At 35.3% G+C, this 19,013-nt stretch overlaps 1 protein-coding gene across 8 annotated transcripts in view; it reads left to right on the top strand.

The window, feature by feature from the left end:
• SCAPER (S-phase cyclin A associated protein in the ER) overlaps positions 1–19,013 on the top strand; it is a 539,097-nt gene that overhangs the window by 171,740 nt on the left and 348,344 nt on the right. For 7 of the 8 annotated variants that reach the window (XM_064570081.1, XM_064570082.1, XM_064570076.1 and 4 more), the window contains 2 exons: positions 6,942–7,097; positions 17,063–17,205. In XM_064570081.1, coding sequence (XP_064426151.1) covers positions 6,942–7,097; positions 17,063–17,205 — 299 coding nt within the window. The remainder of the gene's footprint in view (positions 1–6,941; positions 7,098–17,062; positions 17,206–19,013) is intronic. The other variant, XM_064570083.1, reaches the window with a different exon arrangement.

Genomic DNA, 19,013 nt, shown 5'->3' with positions numbered 1-19,013 from the left:
TTCTTTCCTGCTTTGTCCAAGATTAATTGACCATATATTTGTGGGTTCATTTCTGGATTTTCCGTTCTGTTCCATGGATCTGTGTGTCTCTTTTTGTGCCAGTATCATACTGCAGCTTTGTAGTGTAGCTTGAAGTCTGGAATTGTGATGCCTCCGGTTTTGCATTTCTTTTTCAAGATTGCTTTGGCTATTTGGGGTCTTTTTTGATTCCATACAAATTTTAGGATTGCTTTTTCTAGCTCTGTGAAAAATGCTAGTGCTGTTATGATAGGGGTTGCATTAAATGTGTAGATTGTTAAAGAAAAAATAATAAATGTAGATTGAGAAGCTTTTATTTATTTTTATTTTTAAAAAAATTTTTAATTTAAATTTATTATAGTTAACATATAGTGTATTATTAGTCTCAGGGTGCTTTGAGAAGCTTTTAAATTTGATGTAGTCCCGGTAGTTTATTTTTGCTTTTGGTTCCCTTGCCTCAGGAGACATTAACTAGAAAAATGTTATTACAGCTGATGTTTGAGAAAATACTGCCTTTTTTTTCCTTTAGGATTTTTATGATTTCAGGTCTCACATTTAGGTCTTTAATCCATTTTGAGCTTATTTTTGTGTTTGGTGTAAGAAAGTGGTCCAGTTTCATTCGTTAGCATGTAGCTGTCCAGTTTTCCTAGCACTGTTTGTTGAAGAGACTTTTTCCAATGTATATTATTGCCTCCTTTGTCAGAGATTGATTGTATAATCATGGGTTTATTTCTGGGCTCTCTCTTGTGTTCCATTGATCTGTGTGTCTGTTTTTGTGTCAGTACCATACTGTTTTGATTTCTACAGCTTAATATTGTATCTTGAAATCGGGGTTTGTGATACCTCCAGTTGTTCTTTTTCAAGGTTGCTTTGGCTATTTGTGGTCTTATGTGGTTCCACACAAATTTTAGGATTATTTGTTCTATTCTGTGAAAAATGCTGTTGGTAATTTGATAGGGATTGCATTAATGGGCATTTTAACAATATTTCTTCTCCCAATTGATAAGCATGAGTATCTTTCCATTTGTGTCATCTTCAATTTCTTTATCAATGTTTTATAGTTTTCACAAGTTCTTTGACCTTTTTGGCTAAGTCTGTTCCCAGGTATTTTATTATTTGTGGTTCTGTTATAAATGGGATTGTTGTCTTAATTTCTCTTTCTGCTACTTCATTATTAGTGCATTGGAAAGCAGTGGATTTCTGTGTATTGATTTTGTATCCTGTGATCTTACAGAATTCATTTATCAGTTCTAGTAGTTTTTTTGTGAAGCCTTTAGGGTTTTCTATATATAGTGTTATCTACAAGTAGGGGATGTTTTACTTTTTCCTTACCAATTTCTTTTTCTTGTCTGATTGCTGTGGTTAGGACTTCCAGGACTATGTAGAATGAAAGTGGTGAGGGGCGCCTAGGTGGCTCAGTCCTTGGGTGTCTGCCTTCGGCTTGGGTCATGATCCCAGGGTCCTGGGATCGAGCCCCACATCGGGATCCGTGTTCCGTGGGAGGCCTGCTTCTCCCTCTCCCACTCCCTCTGCTTGTGTTCCCTCTCTTGCTGTGTCTCTCTCTGTCAAATAAATAAATATTAAAAAAAAAAGAAAGAAAGAAAGTGGTGAGAGTGGACATCCTTGTCTTGTTCCTGATCTAAGGGGGAAAGCTCTCAGCTTTTCACCATTATGACGTTAGCTGTGGGTTATTCATAGATACCTTTATTATGTTGAGGTATATTCCCTATAAACCTACTATTTTGAGAGTTTTTACCATAAGTGGTTGTTGTACTTTATCAAATACTTTTTTTCATCTGTTGAAATGATCATATGATTTTCATCCTTTCTCTTGTTGATGGATGTATCAAGTTGATTTGTGAATATTGAATCACCCTTACATCCCAGGAATAAATCGCACTTGATTGTGATGATTTTTTTAATGTATTGTTGGGTTTGCTGATATTTTTGTTGAGGATTTTTGCATGTGTGTTCATCGAGATACTGTCCTGCAGTTCTCTTTTTTTGTAGTGTCTTTATCCAGTTTTGGTATCAGGATAATGTTGGCCTCATAGAATGGATTTGGAAGCTTTTCTTACTCTACTACTACTACTACTACTACTACTACTACTACTACTACTACTACTTCTTCTCCTGCTCCTTCTTTTCTTCTTCTTCATAGCTTGAGAAGTATAGGTATTAACTCTTCTTTAAATGTTTAAATTTCATTGCTTATAATCAGTCTGTTCAAATTTTCTATTTCTTCTTGATTCAATTTTGGTGGATTATAGGTTTCTAGGAATTTATCCATTTCTTCTATGTTGTCCAATTTGTTTGCATATAATTTTGCATGATCTATTCTTATAATCCTTTGTATTTCTTTTGTGTCAGTTCCTTCTCTTTAATTTCTGATTTTGTTTGAATTCTTTTTTTTTTTTTTTTTTTGATGTGTCTGGCTAAAGGTTTATCAATTTTGATGTTTTTGAACAACCAGCTCCTGGTTTCACTGATCTGTTCTATGGTTTTCTTAGTTTCTGTTTAATTTATTTCTGCTTGTAATCTTTATTGTTTCTTTCCTTGTACTTTTTGTTTGCTGTTCTTTTTTAGCTCTTTCAGGTGTAAATTTAAGTTGTTTATTTGAGCTTTCTCTTCTTGAGGTAGGCCTGTATTGTTATAAACTTCCCTCTTAGAAGAGCTTTTGCTACACCACAAAGATTTTGGACTGTTGTGTTTTCTACTTATCTCCATGTATTTTTTTAATTTTCTCTTTGATTTCTTGGTCGACCCATTCATTGTTTAGTAGCAAGTTATTTAACCTCCATGTTTCTCCTGTTCTTTCCCAGATTTTTTTCTTGTGTTTGATTTCTAGTTTCATAGCGTTGTGGTTGGAAAAGATGCATGGCATGACTTCAGTCTTTTGAAATTTGCTGAGACTTGTTTTGTGGCCACAACTGATGTTTGGATTCAGTTACCTTTTGCTTGATGATTGTATTCAGTGGAACTCATCAGCTCACAGCTTCTATCTCCCAGACCATCTGCTTTTTCTGAAATATGTATTTCAGATAATGGTATCACTGATTTCCCATTAACTTAGACTTGGGAAAGTTCTGATCATTTACTTTGATTCACTGTTTTTATTGTTGTTTTGAGTAATTCTTGTGTATATAGCAAAAAGATAAGCTGGTCTTTTTGACTTCTTCCCCCATTTCCCATTATATATTCAGCTGCAGATTCTACAGTTCTGTAGTCTCTCACGTGTTTTTCTTTTTATGATAATTGCCACCAGGTTTTTTATTTTTTAAATCTCCCTCCTAAATATTTGTAGTTGGTATGCTTGCCTTTTTTCCCTACTCCCTTTAAATTAATCTTTCTGTAGGCTATTATTGTATTACCTCTTAGCTCAAAAACCTTCAGACTTTCCCTTATCTTCAAGTCTTAGAATAAATGCATTTCCCTAGTTTTCTTTAATATTATTTTATATTAAGAATAGTAACCATATCATTATTATAAAAATAATTCGTTTTCATTTTAAAGAATTGAAGCAATATAGCAAGAACTCAAAATTCCACCCTCAGAAATAGCCACCATATACATATACCTAATGGTAAATACTGTCCCAGACATCTCTCTAGAATAATGTTCAGATTGCATGAATAGGTAACTTTGAAAAAATGGAATTATACTATAAATGATACTTATGAATAAGAAGCATTAAACTTGATTTTATTTCCATTTTAAGAGATGGAAGTAAAATGGCAGTAAAATTGAGGGAATTATTGATTTGTAATAAATGTTTCTTTCTCACAAAAGGCTTATTTTTCATTATTTCTTCTAAGGTTATAAAAATTATGAAAAATTAAGAGTTGTGGAATGATTATATTTACTACACTCTATTTCATTTTATGACAGTTTTGAGGAAACTAGCACTACCATTTCTTTTTATTGTCCCTAATCTCCTCCCAACAGTTTTTCATAGTTTTATTAATTTTACATTGTTAAGATAGATAACATTTACACTTTGTTCTGAAAGTATAAATTCCTTAGTATAGTTTTCCTTCTGTATATAAATGAACTCACAGTTTCACTAATTCTCCATGTATGAGTTGTTTGTTTTGACTTGTCTCTGGTTGACTGGATTTTTATTAACAAGTGATTTTCAGGAAGAACTTATATATGCTCTATTCCTTGAGTTCTTCCATATCTAAGGCTGTGGCATTTCTGTCTGAATACATTTTTGCTAGAGATCAGGTTCATGGTTCATAATGTTTTTCCTTCAAATTTTTGTAGCCTTTATTTTCTTCTAGTATTAACTACTTCTGGGAAGAAGCCCAAGGCCACACTGATTTTTCCTCCTCTCCTTCTTGTAGGTAATTTGCATTTACTGCTTGGAAGCTTAAAAAATTTATTCTTCTGGGGCGCCTGGGTGGCTCAGTCATTAAGCATCTACCTTCAGCTCAGGTCATGATCCCAGGGTCCTGGGATCGAATCCCACATCGGGCTCCCTGCTCGGCAGGAAGCCTGCTTCTCCCTCTCCCACTCCCTTCCCCTCTGCTTGTGTTCCCTCTTTCACTGTGTCTCTCTCTGTCAAATAAATAAATAAAAATCTTTAAAAAAAATTATTATTCTTCCTTAGTGTTTTGTAATTTAATAAGATTTAATAAGGATATTCTTGGTATTGATCTTCTGAACAGTTTTTCATGAAATAACATGTGCTCTTTCAGTTTTCAATTTGCTTTCTTTTTTTTTTTCCATGGAAAACTTTCCGTATTATATGTTGGAATATTTTGTCTTTTTTTCCAAGATTTTATTTATTTATTTATTTATTCATTCATTCATTCATTCATTTATGAGAGAGTGCACACAAGTGGGGGGAAGAGTGGGGGGTGGTGTGCGGTGTGGAGAGGGACACGCAGGCTCCATGCTGAGTGTAGAACCTGGAGCTGGAGGCAGGTCTCAATCCCAGGACCCTGAGATCATGACCTGAGCTCCAAACCAAGAGTCCAACGCTTAACTGACTGAACCACCCAGGGGCCCTTTGTCTTTCTTAACTATAGATGTTATTTATCCTTATATTTGGCCATAATGACTTGTTCATTATATTCAGAGCTTATTACTTATACATAAATTTTCATTTTTAAGTTCTACATTAACTTATCATGAGACTTGCCTCTATTAGTGATTTGATTTTTTGCCATCTTTATTTGCTCCATGCTTTTTCTAATTCAGTGATAGTGTTACTTTTGTCCTCACTTTGTTTCCTTAGCTTTCTAATCTTTTATTGTTTTGTTCTGTTACCATTTTTTTGCACTATTAAATTCAGATTTTTGTTAACTTCTTTTATATTACAAAGTTTGCTGAGGGAGTTTTCTGATTTTCCTTGGGTTATGTTTTCTTCCAGATTGGGTTTTTTATTTTCCTGTTAACTTATGATCTATTTATTTATAGCTTTATTGAGATATCATTGACATATCAAAATTGAATATATTAAGGTTTACAGCATGATGTTTTAATATACATATACAGTGTGGAATGATCACAGCCCAGCTAATTAACACCCTTCACCTCTACGTAATTACCCATTTGTGTGTTTGCATATGTGCTGAGAAAATTGAAGCTCTATCTTCTTAGCAAATTTCAAGTATTGTTAAGTGTCATCACCATGCTGTACATCTCTAAAACTTATTCATCTTGCATAATTGAAACTTTGCACCCTTTGACCAACATCACAGTTTGAAATTTTTATCCAACTTTTGCACACTCTTCCCTCTAACTTTAGTTTACTTATTTATTTTGTCTAAAGCATTAAGTCCCATTCCTTTTTCTTTCATCTTGATTATGCTTAACATGTGAGCCCTGATGTAGTATGATTCATTTTCCTTGAGTACAGCTGTTTCTTATACTTTCAGTATAGTTTGAAGGATGGTTATGTTATTATCCTACTTAAAGAAGTGGCCACGTGGAAAGGTGATTGGGAAATCTTTGTTAGAATTATATTCAAACTCTCTTGTCTGAGATTTTTAACATATCTAGTGATAGTTTTTATTCCACCAGCATGGATTCCTGGAGTCTGTACTTCTGTTAGAGTCAGTCCCCGTGTTTACTTTCCTATTTTAGTCTACCATTTTCACTGTAGCATGCCTTCCCTCTGGCTTTCAAAAATGAGAAATTTGATCCCAACTGACTTTTTCCAGCTTTATCTTTAGCTAAACTTAACTCATAAGAGCTATGCTTTCTAGCAAAACTTGGCTGGTAAGTATCAATATATGCGAAGTTGAGGATGTCGTAGATATTTCACTACCTTGTTCCTAGTTGTCACTTATTTGGTATATGTTGAAGAAAAATGATTTGTTGCTTATTTTAAGTTTTCCCAAATTCATTAGAATAACATATGTACCTATTTAAATCTTAATGTAATTTATATAATTGCAAATTGTAATGAATTAAATAGAACTTTATAAGATGTTTTTGTAAGAATCTTAATTTGTTTCTTGATGTAAGATCTGCCACTAAAATATTTATTCTAAATCAATTCTTATGCCTGTGGGTTTCTTTTTTTTTTTTCTTTTTTTTTAATTTTTATTTATTTGAGACAGAGAGAATGAGAGAGAGAGAGCACACAAGAGGGGGGAGGGTCAGAGGCAGAAGCAGGCTCCCTGCCGAGCAGGGAGCCCGATGCGGGACTCGATCCAGGGACTCCAGGATCATGACCTGAGCCGAAGGCAGTCGCTTAACCAACTGAGCCACCCAGGCGCCCCTGCCTGTGGGTTTCTTATATACCCTGGATTACTATCCATTTTTGAGGCAAATATTAAAAGAAAAGACCCATTTTGTTTTATGCCTTATTTGTAGTATATATTACTATGAGAGACTCTGTTAGGTTTATTTTTGTTGGGTGTCTTAGAATTAACTTGATTTGATACTCACTTTCTTTGTTTTTATCGAAGGTAAATGAAATTGCCTTCATAAATACCCTTGAAGCCCAGAATAAGCGCCATGATGTCTTATCAAAATTGAAGGAATATGAGCAGAGGCTTAATGAGTTACAGGAAGAACGTCAGCGAAGACAGGAAGAAAAACAAGCACGTGATGAAGCTGTTCAGGTAGAATTTTATTTGGCAAGCAGTTATTGAGCACCTGCCATATCCTAGGCTCTGAGCAATGTGCTGAGGATCCAAAAAGGATTAAAACCTAGTCTCTGACCCCAGGGTGCATGGTTTACTATAGCACTCTGGAAACATGAAGTGTGATTGCCGAAAGACAACGTGTACTCCTTCAGATAAGATAATCAGTGTTTTCATCAACACATAGCAGTCATAGAGTTTGAATCTCTAGTCTCAACCAGGTGAAAGACTAAGTTGCTTTGGACAGATTATTATTTATTTTTTGCTAATTGGGTTTTGTAAGAATATGCTGCTGCTTTTCCACTTGAAAAAGGATTGTGTTTGAACCAATATATGGAGCCTTACAGATTTGGGCAATCTTTATGCTTATGACAAGGAATACCTGTCCTTTATTGGACAGTGTCATTGGATACTTTAATTGCTCTGTTTTTGTCCTCTGTAGTAAACCCTAACTTAGCTACTGTTTCAGGATAGGAAGAAAGGTTAACACATAAATTGTACTGATATTTACAAACTATTTTAGATCTTCTTCAGTAGAAAGTTTTGCCCATAAGACTCTTTAAGGACTTGACATTTTTTTTTAACTGATGTCAAAGATTTTATTCAATTAATTGATGAGAGATTCAGTAAGATGTTACAACCAGTTTGAGGGAGAATTTAAAGAATAGACCCATACACAGGCGATCAGTAATGCTGAAATGAATTTGTTGAACAGATACAAAACTGTTCCAACAGTAAGAGGCAACCATCAGCAGATGACCAGCCCTCCCCACAATCATACACATCACCATCATTTTCTTCCAACTCCAGTTGAAAATTAGCTCAATGACAATCAGTGACAAACCAGCAGACAGGGTGCTCCCTGTGATTATGTCTTTCCCATATTCAGTGCTTTCTCAGTTTTCCCATCACAAAGGGCTGAGTAAGTTTACTAAAAGGGGTCCATTGCCAAAGTGTAATGTCTGGTAAATTATTCCAAAAATGTGCTAAGGCTCTCAGTCATATCAAGTATGCATTCTGAATTCAAATTATATTTGTATCAAAGACTGTATTAGAAAAATAAATGTTTTCAGAAGAGGGGGATGATTTTTTTGAGGTAGAAAATATCCTCAAATGTGGACATGCACTTAGATGTAAAATACAAGCTATAGTTTGTTCACACTGAAAAGATGGTACAGCTCTGAGTTTGCTTTTGAGTAGAGGTCCACAGAGAGATTTTGAGGCCACAGATTTACTCAATTTTGCTAAGAAAGAGGATGATTTCTCAGGGCTCATCCATGACTTGGCTTTTCTACTCAGATTGCAAACCAAATACAGTTACCATCTCTTTTATCAGTTGCTATGGCACATTAAGACCAACACTTAAAAGAGTGAAGTAGTATAGGAAATATATGACTGTGACATATATCTTCATACACATATAAGCATATACATATATATAAGCATACACACACACGCGCGTGCATTTTACCTTTTACAGCCAGGGTTTAGAGAAACTAAAAAGGAAAAGAAATGAACACAAATATAATTTCACTTTGTCTTGGAAAAGGAAGTGTTTTACATATATATGTGCATGTATAAGTACACACATATATATACATACATGCACAAGTACTCATATACAGCCATGTATATGTATGTATGTATATTTGCTGCATATGAGTCTTACGTGATTATTCAAATATAATGAAATTGTATGATCGTTCACATACTGTTTATGATTATGCGAATGAGTGTTTTGATCTCTGTTCTGGACTGTTTCTGCTTTGCTGTCTCTCAGCTGTGTCGTGATTTGTCAGCACTAGCCAGAGTAGGCCAAGCCCACATGGGATGCGAAGGCCAACCTGATGGGCTGGAAGGAATACTCAGGTGGTGATTCTTCTGGGTGGCATGGGTCACCAAAGTGGGTGCAGTAGCCTTGACGCCCAGAGAGGTGTGGTGGGCTGTTCACTCACAGGGCGGCAAACCAAAAGCTTGGGCTGGAAGTCTGGCGGGGAATCCAGCACCAGGGTGGCCTTTGATGTCAAGTATTGGTGCAAGTTTCCATCTGGAACCTTGACTACCTGCATGCCAGCTGCAAGGGCCGCCTCTATGCCATTAGGAGCGTCTTCAAAGACAAGGCACTTCTCCTTGGGAAGAGGAGGAGAAAACCTCTTGCACAGGCTAGAAAAAAGGACTTGACGTTTTTGATGTAAAGAACAAATTTTGCAGTATTCATATATAAATGCAGATATACTTTGTTATGACCAATATTTATTTGTTCACTCATTCAGTGATCATTTATTGCATTACTACTATAAGCTGTATGCTGTGCTAGGCTCAAGGACATGAAAAGGATACATCGCTGTACTCAATGGAGAGACATGTAAACAAATCATAATCCATTAGAATCAGTGTAACAGGAAAGGTATTCTTGGAAGCACAAAGGAAAACACCGTATTCAAATTGAGAGTGGCAAGGACATGAAAAATCCAGGGAAAGCTTCCTAGAAGAGGTGATAGCTCAGCTAAGGTTTGCAAATGATGAGAAGTAGGCATTCCTTGCCGGAGATATGGGAGAGTACTACCCTATAGGGTTAGGGAACAGGTCCTGCAGGGCTTTGTTATGTTAAAAATTGGGGATGTTATCCATATTTCATGCTTTTTTATGTTACTGGTGATATTAGGCAGTTAAAAATAGCAATACATTTTTTAATTATTTTTTTTAAAGATTTATGTATTTATTTGACAGAGAGAGACACAGTGAGAGAGGGAACACAAGCAGGGGGAGTGGGAGAGGGAGAAGCAGGCTTCCTGCTGAGCAGGGAGCCCCATGTGGGACTCAATCCCAGGACCCTGGGATCATGACCTGAGCTGAAGGCAGACACCCAACGACTGAGCACCCAGGCGGCCCAGCAATGCATTTTTAAAGTTCGTTGATTATTCTTTGCTATTTGTGGGTATTGGCAGGCATTTCCACATTCATCCCTGATCTCTATTTGATTTGAGTTCAATGTCTTATTTAAATCTGAGTGCTAAGCTAACTTATGTTAAAAAATACAGAATGATTTTATTTGAAAAACTTCCACTTTTCTTCTCTAAGGAGCAGCAAAAATTTTTATTTTTACTATTTATAAATTATTTTTCTATTAACTAATATTCTTAAATGAGTAAATAAAATACGGTATTTGAAATTTCAATATGAGATGTCTCTTCAGCATTAGCGCTGTTACTCTGCTTGGGACCATTTTATAAAAATCATTACATTTTGTAAATTATGTATTACTTTTGAGGAACCATTAGGCATTAATAATTCAGAGATAATTAAGACATGATCCTTTATGGTAAACAATACAACACAGTGTGAAAGTGTTGTAAAACGGGGCGCCTGGGTGGCTCAGTTGGTTAAGCGACTGCCTTCGGCTCAGGTCATGATCCTGGAGTCCCTGGATCCAGTCCCGCATCGGGCTCCCTCCCCCATCTCATGTGCTCTCTCTCTCTCATTCTCTCTGTCTCAAATAAATAAATAAAATCTTTAAAAAAAAAAAGAAAGTGTTGTAAAACTATGTATAAGCTACAGAGTTATCACAGCAGAGGGAATAATTAATAATTAACTCTGTTGGTAGGAGGGGATTGTCAGGTAAAGTTGTCTGGAAGAGGTAACTTTAGCTGGGTTTTGGGGGGAAATATATGAGTAATATTGTATATTTTGAATAGAAGTGTTTGGTTCCTTTTTTTGGATTCATTTTATAGATCTGAAGATTTGAAATATAGTAGTTATGTTCCATTTAAAAATGATGACTCTTGTTTGATAAATTGGAACATTTATTAAAGCTTAAAGGAAAGCAGTTCTTTCTTGAAAGTAGTAGGGGATTTTCTATACTCACTAATACTTTCAAAATTGTTTTGACTGTTCAGAATTATTTTTTTATTAAAAATATGGAAATTTCCTATGGATTTAATTTTCTTTTTTTTTTTAATTTTTTTTTTTTTTTAAGATTTTATTTATTTGAGAGAGAGAGAATGAGAGACAGAGAGCATGAGAGGGAGGAGGGCCAGAGGGAGAAGCAGACTCCCCGCCGAGCAGGGAGCCCGATGCGGGACTCGATCCCGGGACTCCAGGATCATGACCTGAGCCGAAGGCAGTCGCTTAACCAACTGAGCCACCCAGGCGCCCCTGGATTTAATTTTCAATGTAAAATTTAAAACCTATCATGTTTAATTGACCTATATAATGTTGGAAAAGTCCACTGGTAATGTATAGCATATATATAGTTAAAATTTTTTTAATGTGTAGTCATTAGTAGATGTGCAAGGCACTAATGCCACACATTCTCTAGATAAAATAATAGTAAGGTCCTCTGCTTTACTTTCACTACTTTTACATTTTAACATTCCCATCAACTATTATAGGCAGTTGTGATCCTTCTTTCTTGTAAGTAAAATACTAAGTAAATGTTGTCATCATATATTCTCAGTTTGCCATTTTTCTTATGTAAATTATTGGTTAGTTTTAAGTTAAATTTCCTTGGATATTCTGCCTGTCCTTTTTTCCTAATCATTTGAATTGTAGGCCTAAAAGGGTAGGGATTTGTATTATCCGTTCTTAGGCTGCCATAAACAAATCCCTGACTATGAAACAAAGTATATGGGGGTTTCAGAGGTTTCAGAAGGCTTAAGAATTAGGTATCTTTCTAATTCATTATTTGTATGTATATAGATTTATAATGCATATTATTTTATAAAGTTATGCTTCATTCAACAGATATTTGTGGAACTCCTGTGTGAGATGCTTATGTGGAGTATCAAGTTTCTTTTATTTAGGAAACTTAAATTTTAGAAAGGAAAATACTAGCTGAACTTACCAATTTTATTCATTAGCTATAGTTACCAGTTATCTTTTTCCATTAATTAAAAACAAAAATTAAAAGATTGACTATTGTTTGAAGTCCTGTTATTTCTATTTGGATTATGTCTTATACACATGAATGAAATCAGCGAGTTGACATTATATTTACAGAGTCAAGTTGGCTACAATGCACATACACATAAAGTATATATACACCTATATTTTACTTCTAAGATCATTTTATAATTTTTGAAAGGATATTTTTAAAGCTTTTGGTTTTATAAAATATGAAGTGAAAAGTTCTGGTTTAATTATTTATATTTAATGCCTAAGCCTTTTGCATTTTATTGTGAAATGTGTTTTCAGACATAATACAGATTTTTTTAAGCTTTTATTAGTTTCAGGTGTACAATGTAGTGATTCAGCAATTTCATACATCACCCAGTGCTCATCATAAGTGCACTCCTTAATCCCCACCACCTATTTCACCCATCCCTCCTCTCCCCCCAACTGGTAACCCAGCCATCCCCTCTGGTAACCGTCAGTTGGTTCTCTATAGTTAAGAGTCTGTTTCTTGGTTTCTCTCTCTCTTTCTTTTTCCTTTGCACATTTGTTCGTTTGTTTTTTGTTTTTTTGTTTTTTTTCTCAAATTTCCCAGTATAATTTATTTACAATCCCACCACTAGACAGCAGATTACAACATTCTGAGCAGTGTTTCCCTACCATTTGGAGATATATTTTTATTAAAGTGAGATAAACAGGATTTCCCAATTGCATTAATATTATGAGTAGAGAGCAAGAACACAAGTGATGTGGGACTAACAATATTTATAGAAAAGCACAGGTCATTTGAAAGGGCATTGGGTATAAAACCTACAAATGGAGGATGAGGGAGATTTGTGGTTCATATTTAACTCCAAGTGGAATGATATTCCTCTCCTTTTCCTTTATTACTTTTTATTCCTTTCTTATTTAAGTTGCTTTCTGCTTTTTGATAATACCTACCATCTTAATCCATTAAAACTGTTTAAAAAAAAAAAAGATAGCAGGAAGGGAAAAATGAAGGGGGGAAGTCGGAGGGGGAGATGAACCATGAGAGACTATGGACTCTGAGAAACAAACTGAGGGTTCTAGAGGGGAGGGGGGTAGGGGGATGGGTTAGCCTGGTGATGGGTATTAAAGAGGGCACATACTGCATGGAACACTGGGTGTTATACGCAAACAATGAATCATGGAATACTACCTCAAAAACTAATGAGGTATGGTGATTAACATAACAATAAAAAAGCAGAAGAGAATTTATAGGAGTAAATTCTAATAATATCCAACAATCAAGTTCTTTTGTTACTTTCCACCTCCACTCTGCATTTTGTGCATTTGTTTTCTTCATTTGGATAGATAACAGTTTGTTTTGTTTCTTAAATCCCACATATGAATGAGATCATATGGTATTTGTGTTTCTCTGACTGACTTATTTCACTTAGCATTATACTTTCTAGCTCTATCCATGTCATTGTAAATGGCATGATTTCATTCCTTTTCATGACAGAATAATATTCCTGTGTGTGTGTGTGTGTGTGTGTACACACCATATCTTCTTTATCCACTCATCAGTCAGTGCATACTTGGGCTGCTTCCATTCTTGGCTATTGTAAAGAATGCTGCTATAAACATAGGGGTGCTTGTATCCTTTTGAAATAGTGTTTTTGTATTTTGGGGGTAGATATCCAATAGTGCCATTGCTGGATCAGAGGGTAATTCTATTTTTAACTTTTTAGGAACCTTCATACTGTTTTCCAGAATGGCTGTACCAGTTTGCATTCCCACCAACAGTGCAAGAGGGAGGGTTCCTTTTTCTCCACATCCTCGCTGACACCTGTTGTTTCTTATGTTTTTGATTGTATTAATATGTTTTTTTCAAATCATCCCCATTCCCCAGGTAGCTCACACAACCTCTCCCTGGCCCTTAGTCTTTATGATTAATGGAATACACTGATCAAGGTTCTTCTAACTCCTACTTATATAGCCTTGTGCAAGTCATTTTGCCTTAGAGAGCCCCAGTTTGTTGTGATATCAAAATTACTAATATAAGTAAGGACTTAGCAAAGCATAGAAAGTGCCCGATAAATGACAGAAAAAAAATACTAAAGCAATTCCTGTTTAGAGAACACTGAGGAGACATGTGAATACTCCTGATACATAATTACACTGACTACAGTAACTCCATACCTACAACAAGCCCTATCTACCCCAGTGGAAGAAAATCTTTTTAAACTAGTAAGTTAAAAAGCCCCTACATTATTTTTGTTTTGGGTTTTTTTTTTTTTTGGCGGGGAGTCCAGGGAAGGAAGGGGCTGGGAATTAGAGGGAATACACTGATTTCAGGAAGGCCTGAGTGGCAAATTACAGACTGCTGGAGGCATGCATTTAGGTTTTTAAATATATTCTTTGTGTCAGATATACTATTCATGAACTGGTTATAGTTATTTCACAGTACTAGGTAAGCATAATATGTGAAAACTTGTGTCACTATCTAAGATCTCAAAACTCTAAGACTGAAAATAATCAAATCTGGCACAGAAAATCATCTCCAATGAAGAAAATATAAATAAAAGAATTTTCTCTTAAATTCAAATTTCTTTGTTGTTAAAAAAAAAAAATCTGTATTGGACGGCCTATGGAATGGGAGAAGATACTTGCAAATGACATATCCACGAAGGGTTAATATCCGGTATATATAAAGAACTTATAAAACAACACCCAAAAACCAAATAATTAGTATATGAGCAGAAGACATGAACATCCAGATGGCTAACAGACACATGAAAATATGTTCATCATCACTCGTTGTAAGGGAAATATAAATCAAAACTACAATAAGATATCACCTCGTAACTGTCAGAATGGTTAAAATCAACAACACAAGAAACAACAGATGTTGGTGAGGATGTGGAGAAAAAGAAACCCTCTTGCACTGTTGGTGGCAATGCAAACTGGTGCAGCCATTCTGAAAATAGTATGGAGATTGTTCCAAAAGTTAAAAATGGGGGCGCCTGGGTGGCTCAGTTGGTTAAGCGTCTGACTCTCAATTTCATGATCTCAGGATCATGGTCTCAGGGTCGTGAGATTGAGCCCTGCATCAGGCTCCACGCTGGGCATGGAGCCTCCTTAAGGTTCTCTCTCCTCCCCCTCCTTTCCCACTCACTCTCTAAAAAAATAAAAAAAAGTTAAAAATGGAACTACCCTCTGATCCAGCAATGGCACTATTGGGTATTTACCCCCCAAATACAAAAAATTTCAAAGGATACAAGCACCCTTATGTTTATAGCAACATTCTTTGCAAATAGCCAAGATATGGAAATATCCCAAGGGTCCATCAACTGATGAGTGGAAAAAGAAGTTATGGTATATATACATAAAATGGAATATTATTCAGCCATAACAAAGAGTGAAATCTTGCTCTTTGCAATGACATGAATGGAGTTTAACAGTTTAGTGCTAAGTGAAATAAGTCAAGTAGATCAAATCATCATATGGTTTCACTCATGTTGGTATTCATGTGGAATTTAAGAAACAAAGGCGCAAAGGAAAAGGAAAGAGAGACAAACCAAGAAACAGACCTAACAATTGATGACAAACTGATGGATACCAGAGGGGAGGTGGGTGGGGGGGGATGCATGAAATATAGGTGGTGGGGATTAAGGAGTGCACTTGTGCAGAGCACGGGGTGATTAAAATACAAATTTTATTTTATTTTATTTTTTTAAGATTTTATTTATTTATTTGACAGAAAGAGACACAGTGAGAGAGGGAACACAAGCAGGGGGAGTGGGAGAGGGAGAAGCAGGCTTCCTGCTGAGCAGGAGCCTGATGCGGCGCTTGATCCCAGGACTCTGGGATCATGACCTGAGCTGAAGGCAGATGCTTAGCATTGGAGCCACCCAGGCGCCCCTAAAATACAAATTTAAAAAAAATAAGTAATAGAAATGAAAAATAATATCACTAAGAGAAAATGAAGATGTAATAATATATATACTTTCCATGAAGAAAGAATAATAATTTCAAGATAGTCTTGAAATTTACCCATAATTCTGTATTTGTAAATATGGAGGTTGATACGTTGAAAAAGATACTGAAAGACATTGAAGATAAGATAAAAATGTCAACATTTGGTTTTAATGAAACAGAACAAAAGTATTAGGAGCCATGATGGAAACAAAATCTCTAAAAACATGATTGAAATTTTTACATTATATAACAAAAAGTATCCTCATATAAAAAGTGTATATAAAATGCCAAACAGAAAAAATAAAACTATGTGCACATGAAAATAAAATCTATCAGTACAGCTAGTAATATGGTGATAGTTAGCAAAGTACTCCTAGTAGGCAAAAATATACATAGGACATAGTATTTCACAGTATTTTGATTATCTTCTGCCTTGATGATGGTAATTACTGAAAATTTTCTATATGCCAGGGCCTCTGGTAAGTATTTTTTATGTATTATCTCATCTGTTCTTCACAATTTCTGAAGACATTAGTACTATTGTTTTTTGTCTTTCAGAAAACGAAGGCACAGTTATAATATACCTAGACCAGAGTCCCTGAGCCAGTGAATAATAGGGTCATGAAACAAAATCAGGGAGTCTGACCCAGTGCCCACTCTCTTACCCACTGTGCTGTATTATGATGGCTCTTTTTCCTTGCCACAAGTTTTTTTTTCTTTCTCCACTTAACTCCTTCATGAATGCTTAGTTCAGAAATTTGTTAACTATACTTTCTTCATCATGTTCTGGCATTTCTGAAACCATTTGTAAACACCAGGCTTTAGAAGTGATTAACCATAAAATACATGTTAGGTTCTCACAGAATATGAATAACATAGTTTCTGTTTCAAAGAGCATTTATTCTTATAATTATGTGTAATACTGGTAAATGACATATGAAAACTACATATCCCTGATATTTAATTTTTTTTTTTTTTAATTCTGAGAAGCATCAGCCAGCAAGGGATCTACTTGGCTTGAATATATAAATTTATGTCAAAATGGTGCCACCTTTTATCATTTTCACTTTACACATAATTCGAACACTTTAAAACTTTTTTGACTGTAGGAACGCAAGAGAGCTCTAGAGGCAGAACGGCAGGCCCGTGTAGAAGAACTGTTGATGAGAAGGAAAGAACAAGAAGCCCGAATTGAACAACAGAGGCAAGAAAAGGAAAAAGCCCGTGAGGATGCTGCCCGAGAAAGAGCTAGGTACCTCATTTGCTATCATTATTTTGATCCTGATGAACCTGCTGTAATGAGTGGATGTTAACATCATGTCTAAACATAAAGCCATTTGCTGTCATGTAGATTTTTAAAGAAATAGTCACGATTTCCAGGAATTACATCATTGTACTTAAAATAGAAACCTTTTGAATCTTCCCACTGAATGGGAAACGATATTTCAAGATTTTTTGATTGCAGGAAACAGAATTTGATACTGGCTTTGCTTAAAAGAGTTTTTGGAAAATATTGGGAATATAAGTGATAGAGGAACAGGCTTGGAAGAAATGGTCAGGCGTCAAAGGCTGGGTCACAACGGCACAGTGGTGGCCTTTTGGTGGAACCAGTCGGGTCAGCATATTGCCACTCTGATTATGATAAATGACCTTCAGCCATCCCTACATTTTGAAATCACTTGTTTAAGATTCAAAGATCCAGGAAAAAACATTTAATTGGCTAAGTCGAAGTCACTTTTGGTTGCTGTACACCTTGCTGATGTGATATTTTCTGACCTCTTAATTGTGGCAAATTTAGTGGATGTGAAAAGATAGCTCTTTGCGGTTTTAATATGCTTTTCTAGTTGGCCAAGATTAATAATAAAGCTGAGCAACTTTGCTCGTACTTACCAACTACTCAAGTTTTTTTAATGTAAAGTGCCTATTTAAGTTTTTTGTTCATTTCTCTGTTGGAATATTTTCTTCTTGATATTTGGGAATTATCTTTACTAGATACCAATTCTTTGTCAGATACATTTGTTGCAAATATTTTTGTAGGTTGTGGCTTGCCTTTTTACTCTATGATGGCTTTTAATTAATATAATTCTTTTTTTAGTTTTTATTTAAACTCAAGTTAGTTAACTTACAATGTAATATTAGTTCCAGGTGTACAATCTAGTGATTCAGCACTTCCCTACAACACTTGGTGCTCATTACCACAAGTGCACTCTGTAATCCCCATCACCTACTTAACCACTCCCCCACCTGATTAATACAATTCTTGACTGCAGTGTAGTAAAACTGAACAAACTTTGTGATTTGTGCTTTTTGATCTTGTTTATGAAATCCCTTCCTCCCTGGAGTCATAAGATATTCTTCAAAATGTTGTAGTTAAGGAGGGCACGTGTTGTGATGAGCAGTAGGTGTTATGTGCAACTAATGAATCATTGAACACTACATCAAAAACTTATGATGTACTATATACTGGCTAAATGAAGGATGGGGAAAAAATGTAGGTTTTTTTTTTTAATAGTAAAGTCTTTATCTACCTAGAATTTATTTAATTGTATGGGTTGAGGTAGGAATCCAATTTCATTTTTTTCTCCAGTGGATACCCTGTTCTAACACACTTATTGAGGCATCAATTTTTTTCCTACTAATCTATAAAATTTTCTAATATAAATGAAGCTTCCATGTATGGATGGTTGTTTGTAGGCTCTATTTTCTGGTCCATTGGTCACTTTTTCTACCTCCTACCTTAATTCTCAAAACTTTACAATAATTCTTGGTGTCTATTACTATCCCTTACTTTATTTTTTAATTATTAGGACTGTTTTGGCCCTTTTGCATTTCCACTATTAGAATCAGCTTGGTCAATTCTATAATAAAAAAAAGGACATTGTAAAGATGTTGTGATTTTTGTTTGTTTTTGTCTTTTTTTAGTTTCAGGTGTAGAATTTACTGATTCAAAATTTATAAACAACACCAGGTGCTCATTACAGCTGTACTCCTTAATCCCCATCACCTATTTAACCCATACCCCCCACCCCGCCCATCTCCCCTCCTATATCCATCAGCTTG

The sequence above is a fragment of the Mirounga angustirostris genome, unplaced genomic scaffold (assembly GCF_029215605.1).
Source record: "Mirounga angustirostris isolate CCGP_5_RB_7025 unplaced genomic scaffold, mMirAng1.0.hap1 SCAF_9, whole genome shotgun sequence".
Taxonomy (NCBI): domain Eukaryota; kingdom Metazoa; phylum Chordata; class Mammalia; order Carnivora; family Phocidae; genus Mirounga; species Mirounga angustirostris.
Note: the sequence above shows the minus strand (reverse complement) of the source record. Positions and strands in the feature narration are given on the sequence as shown.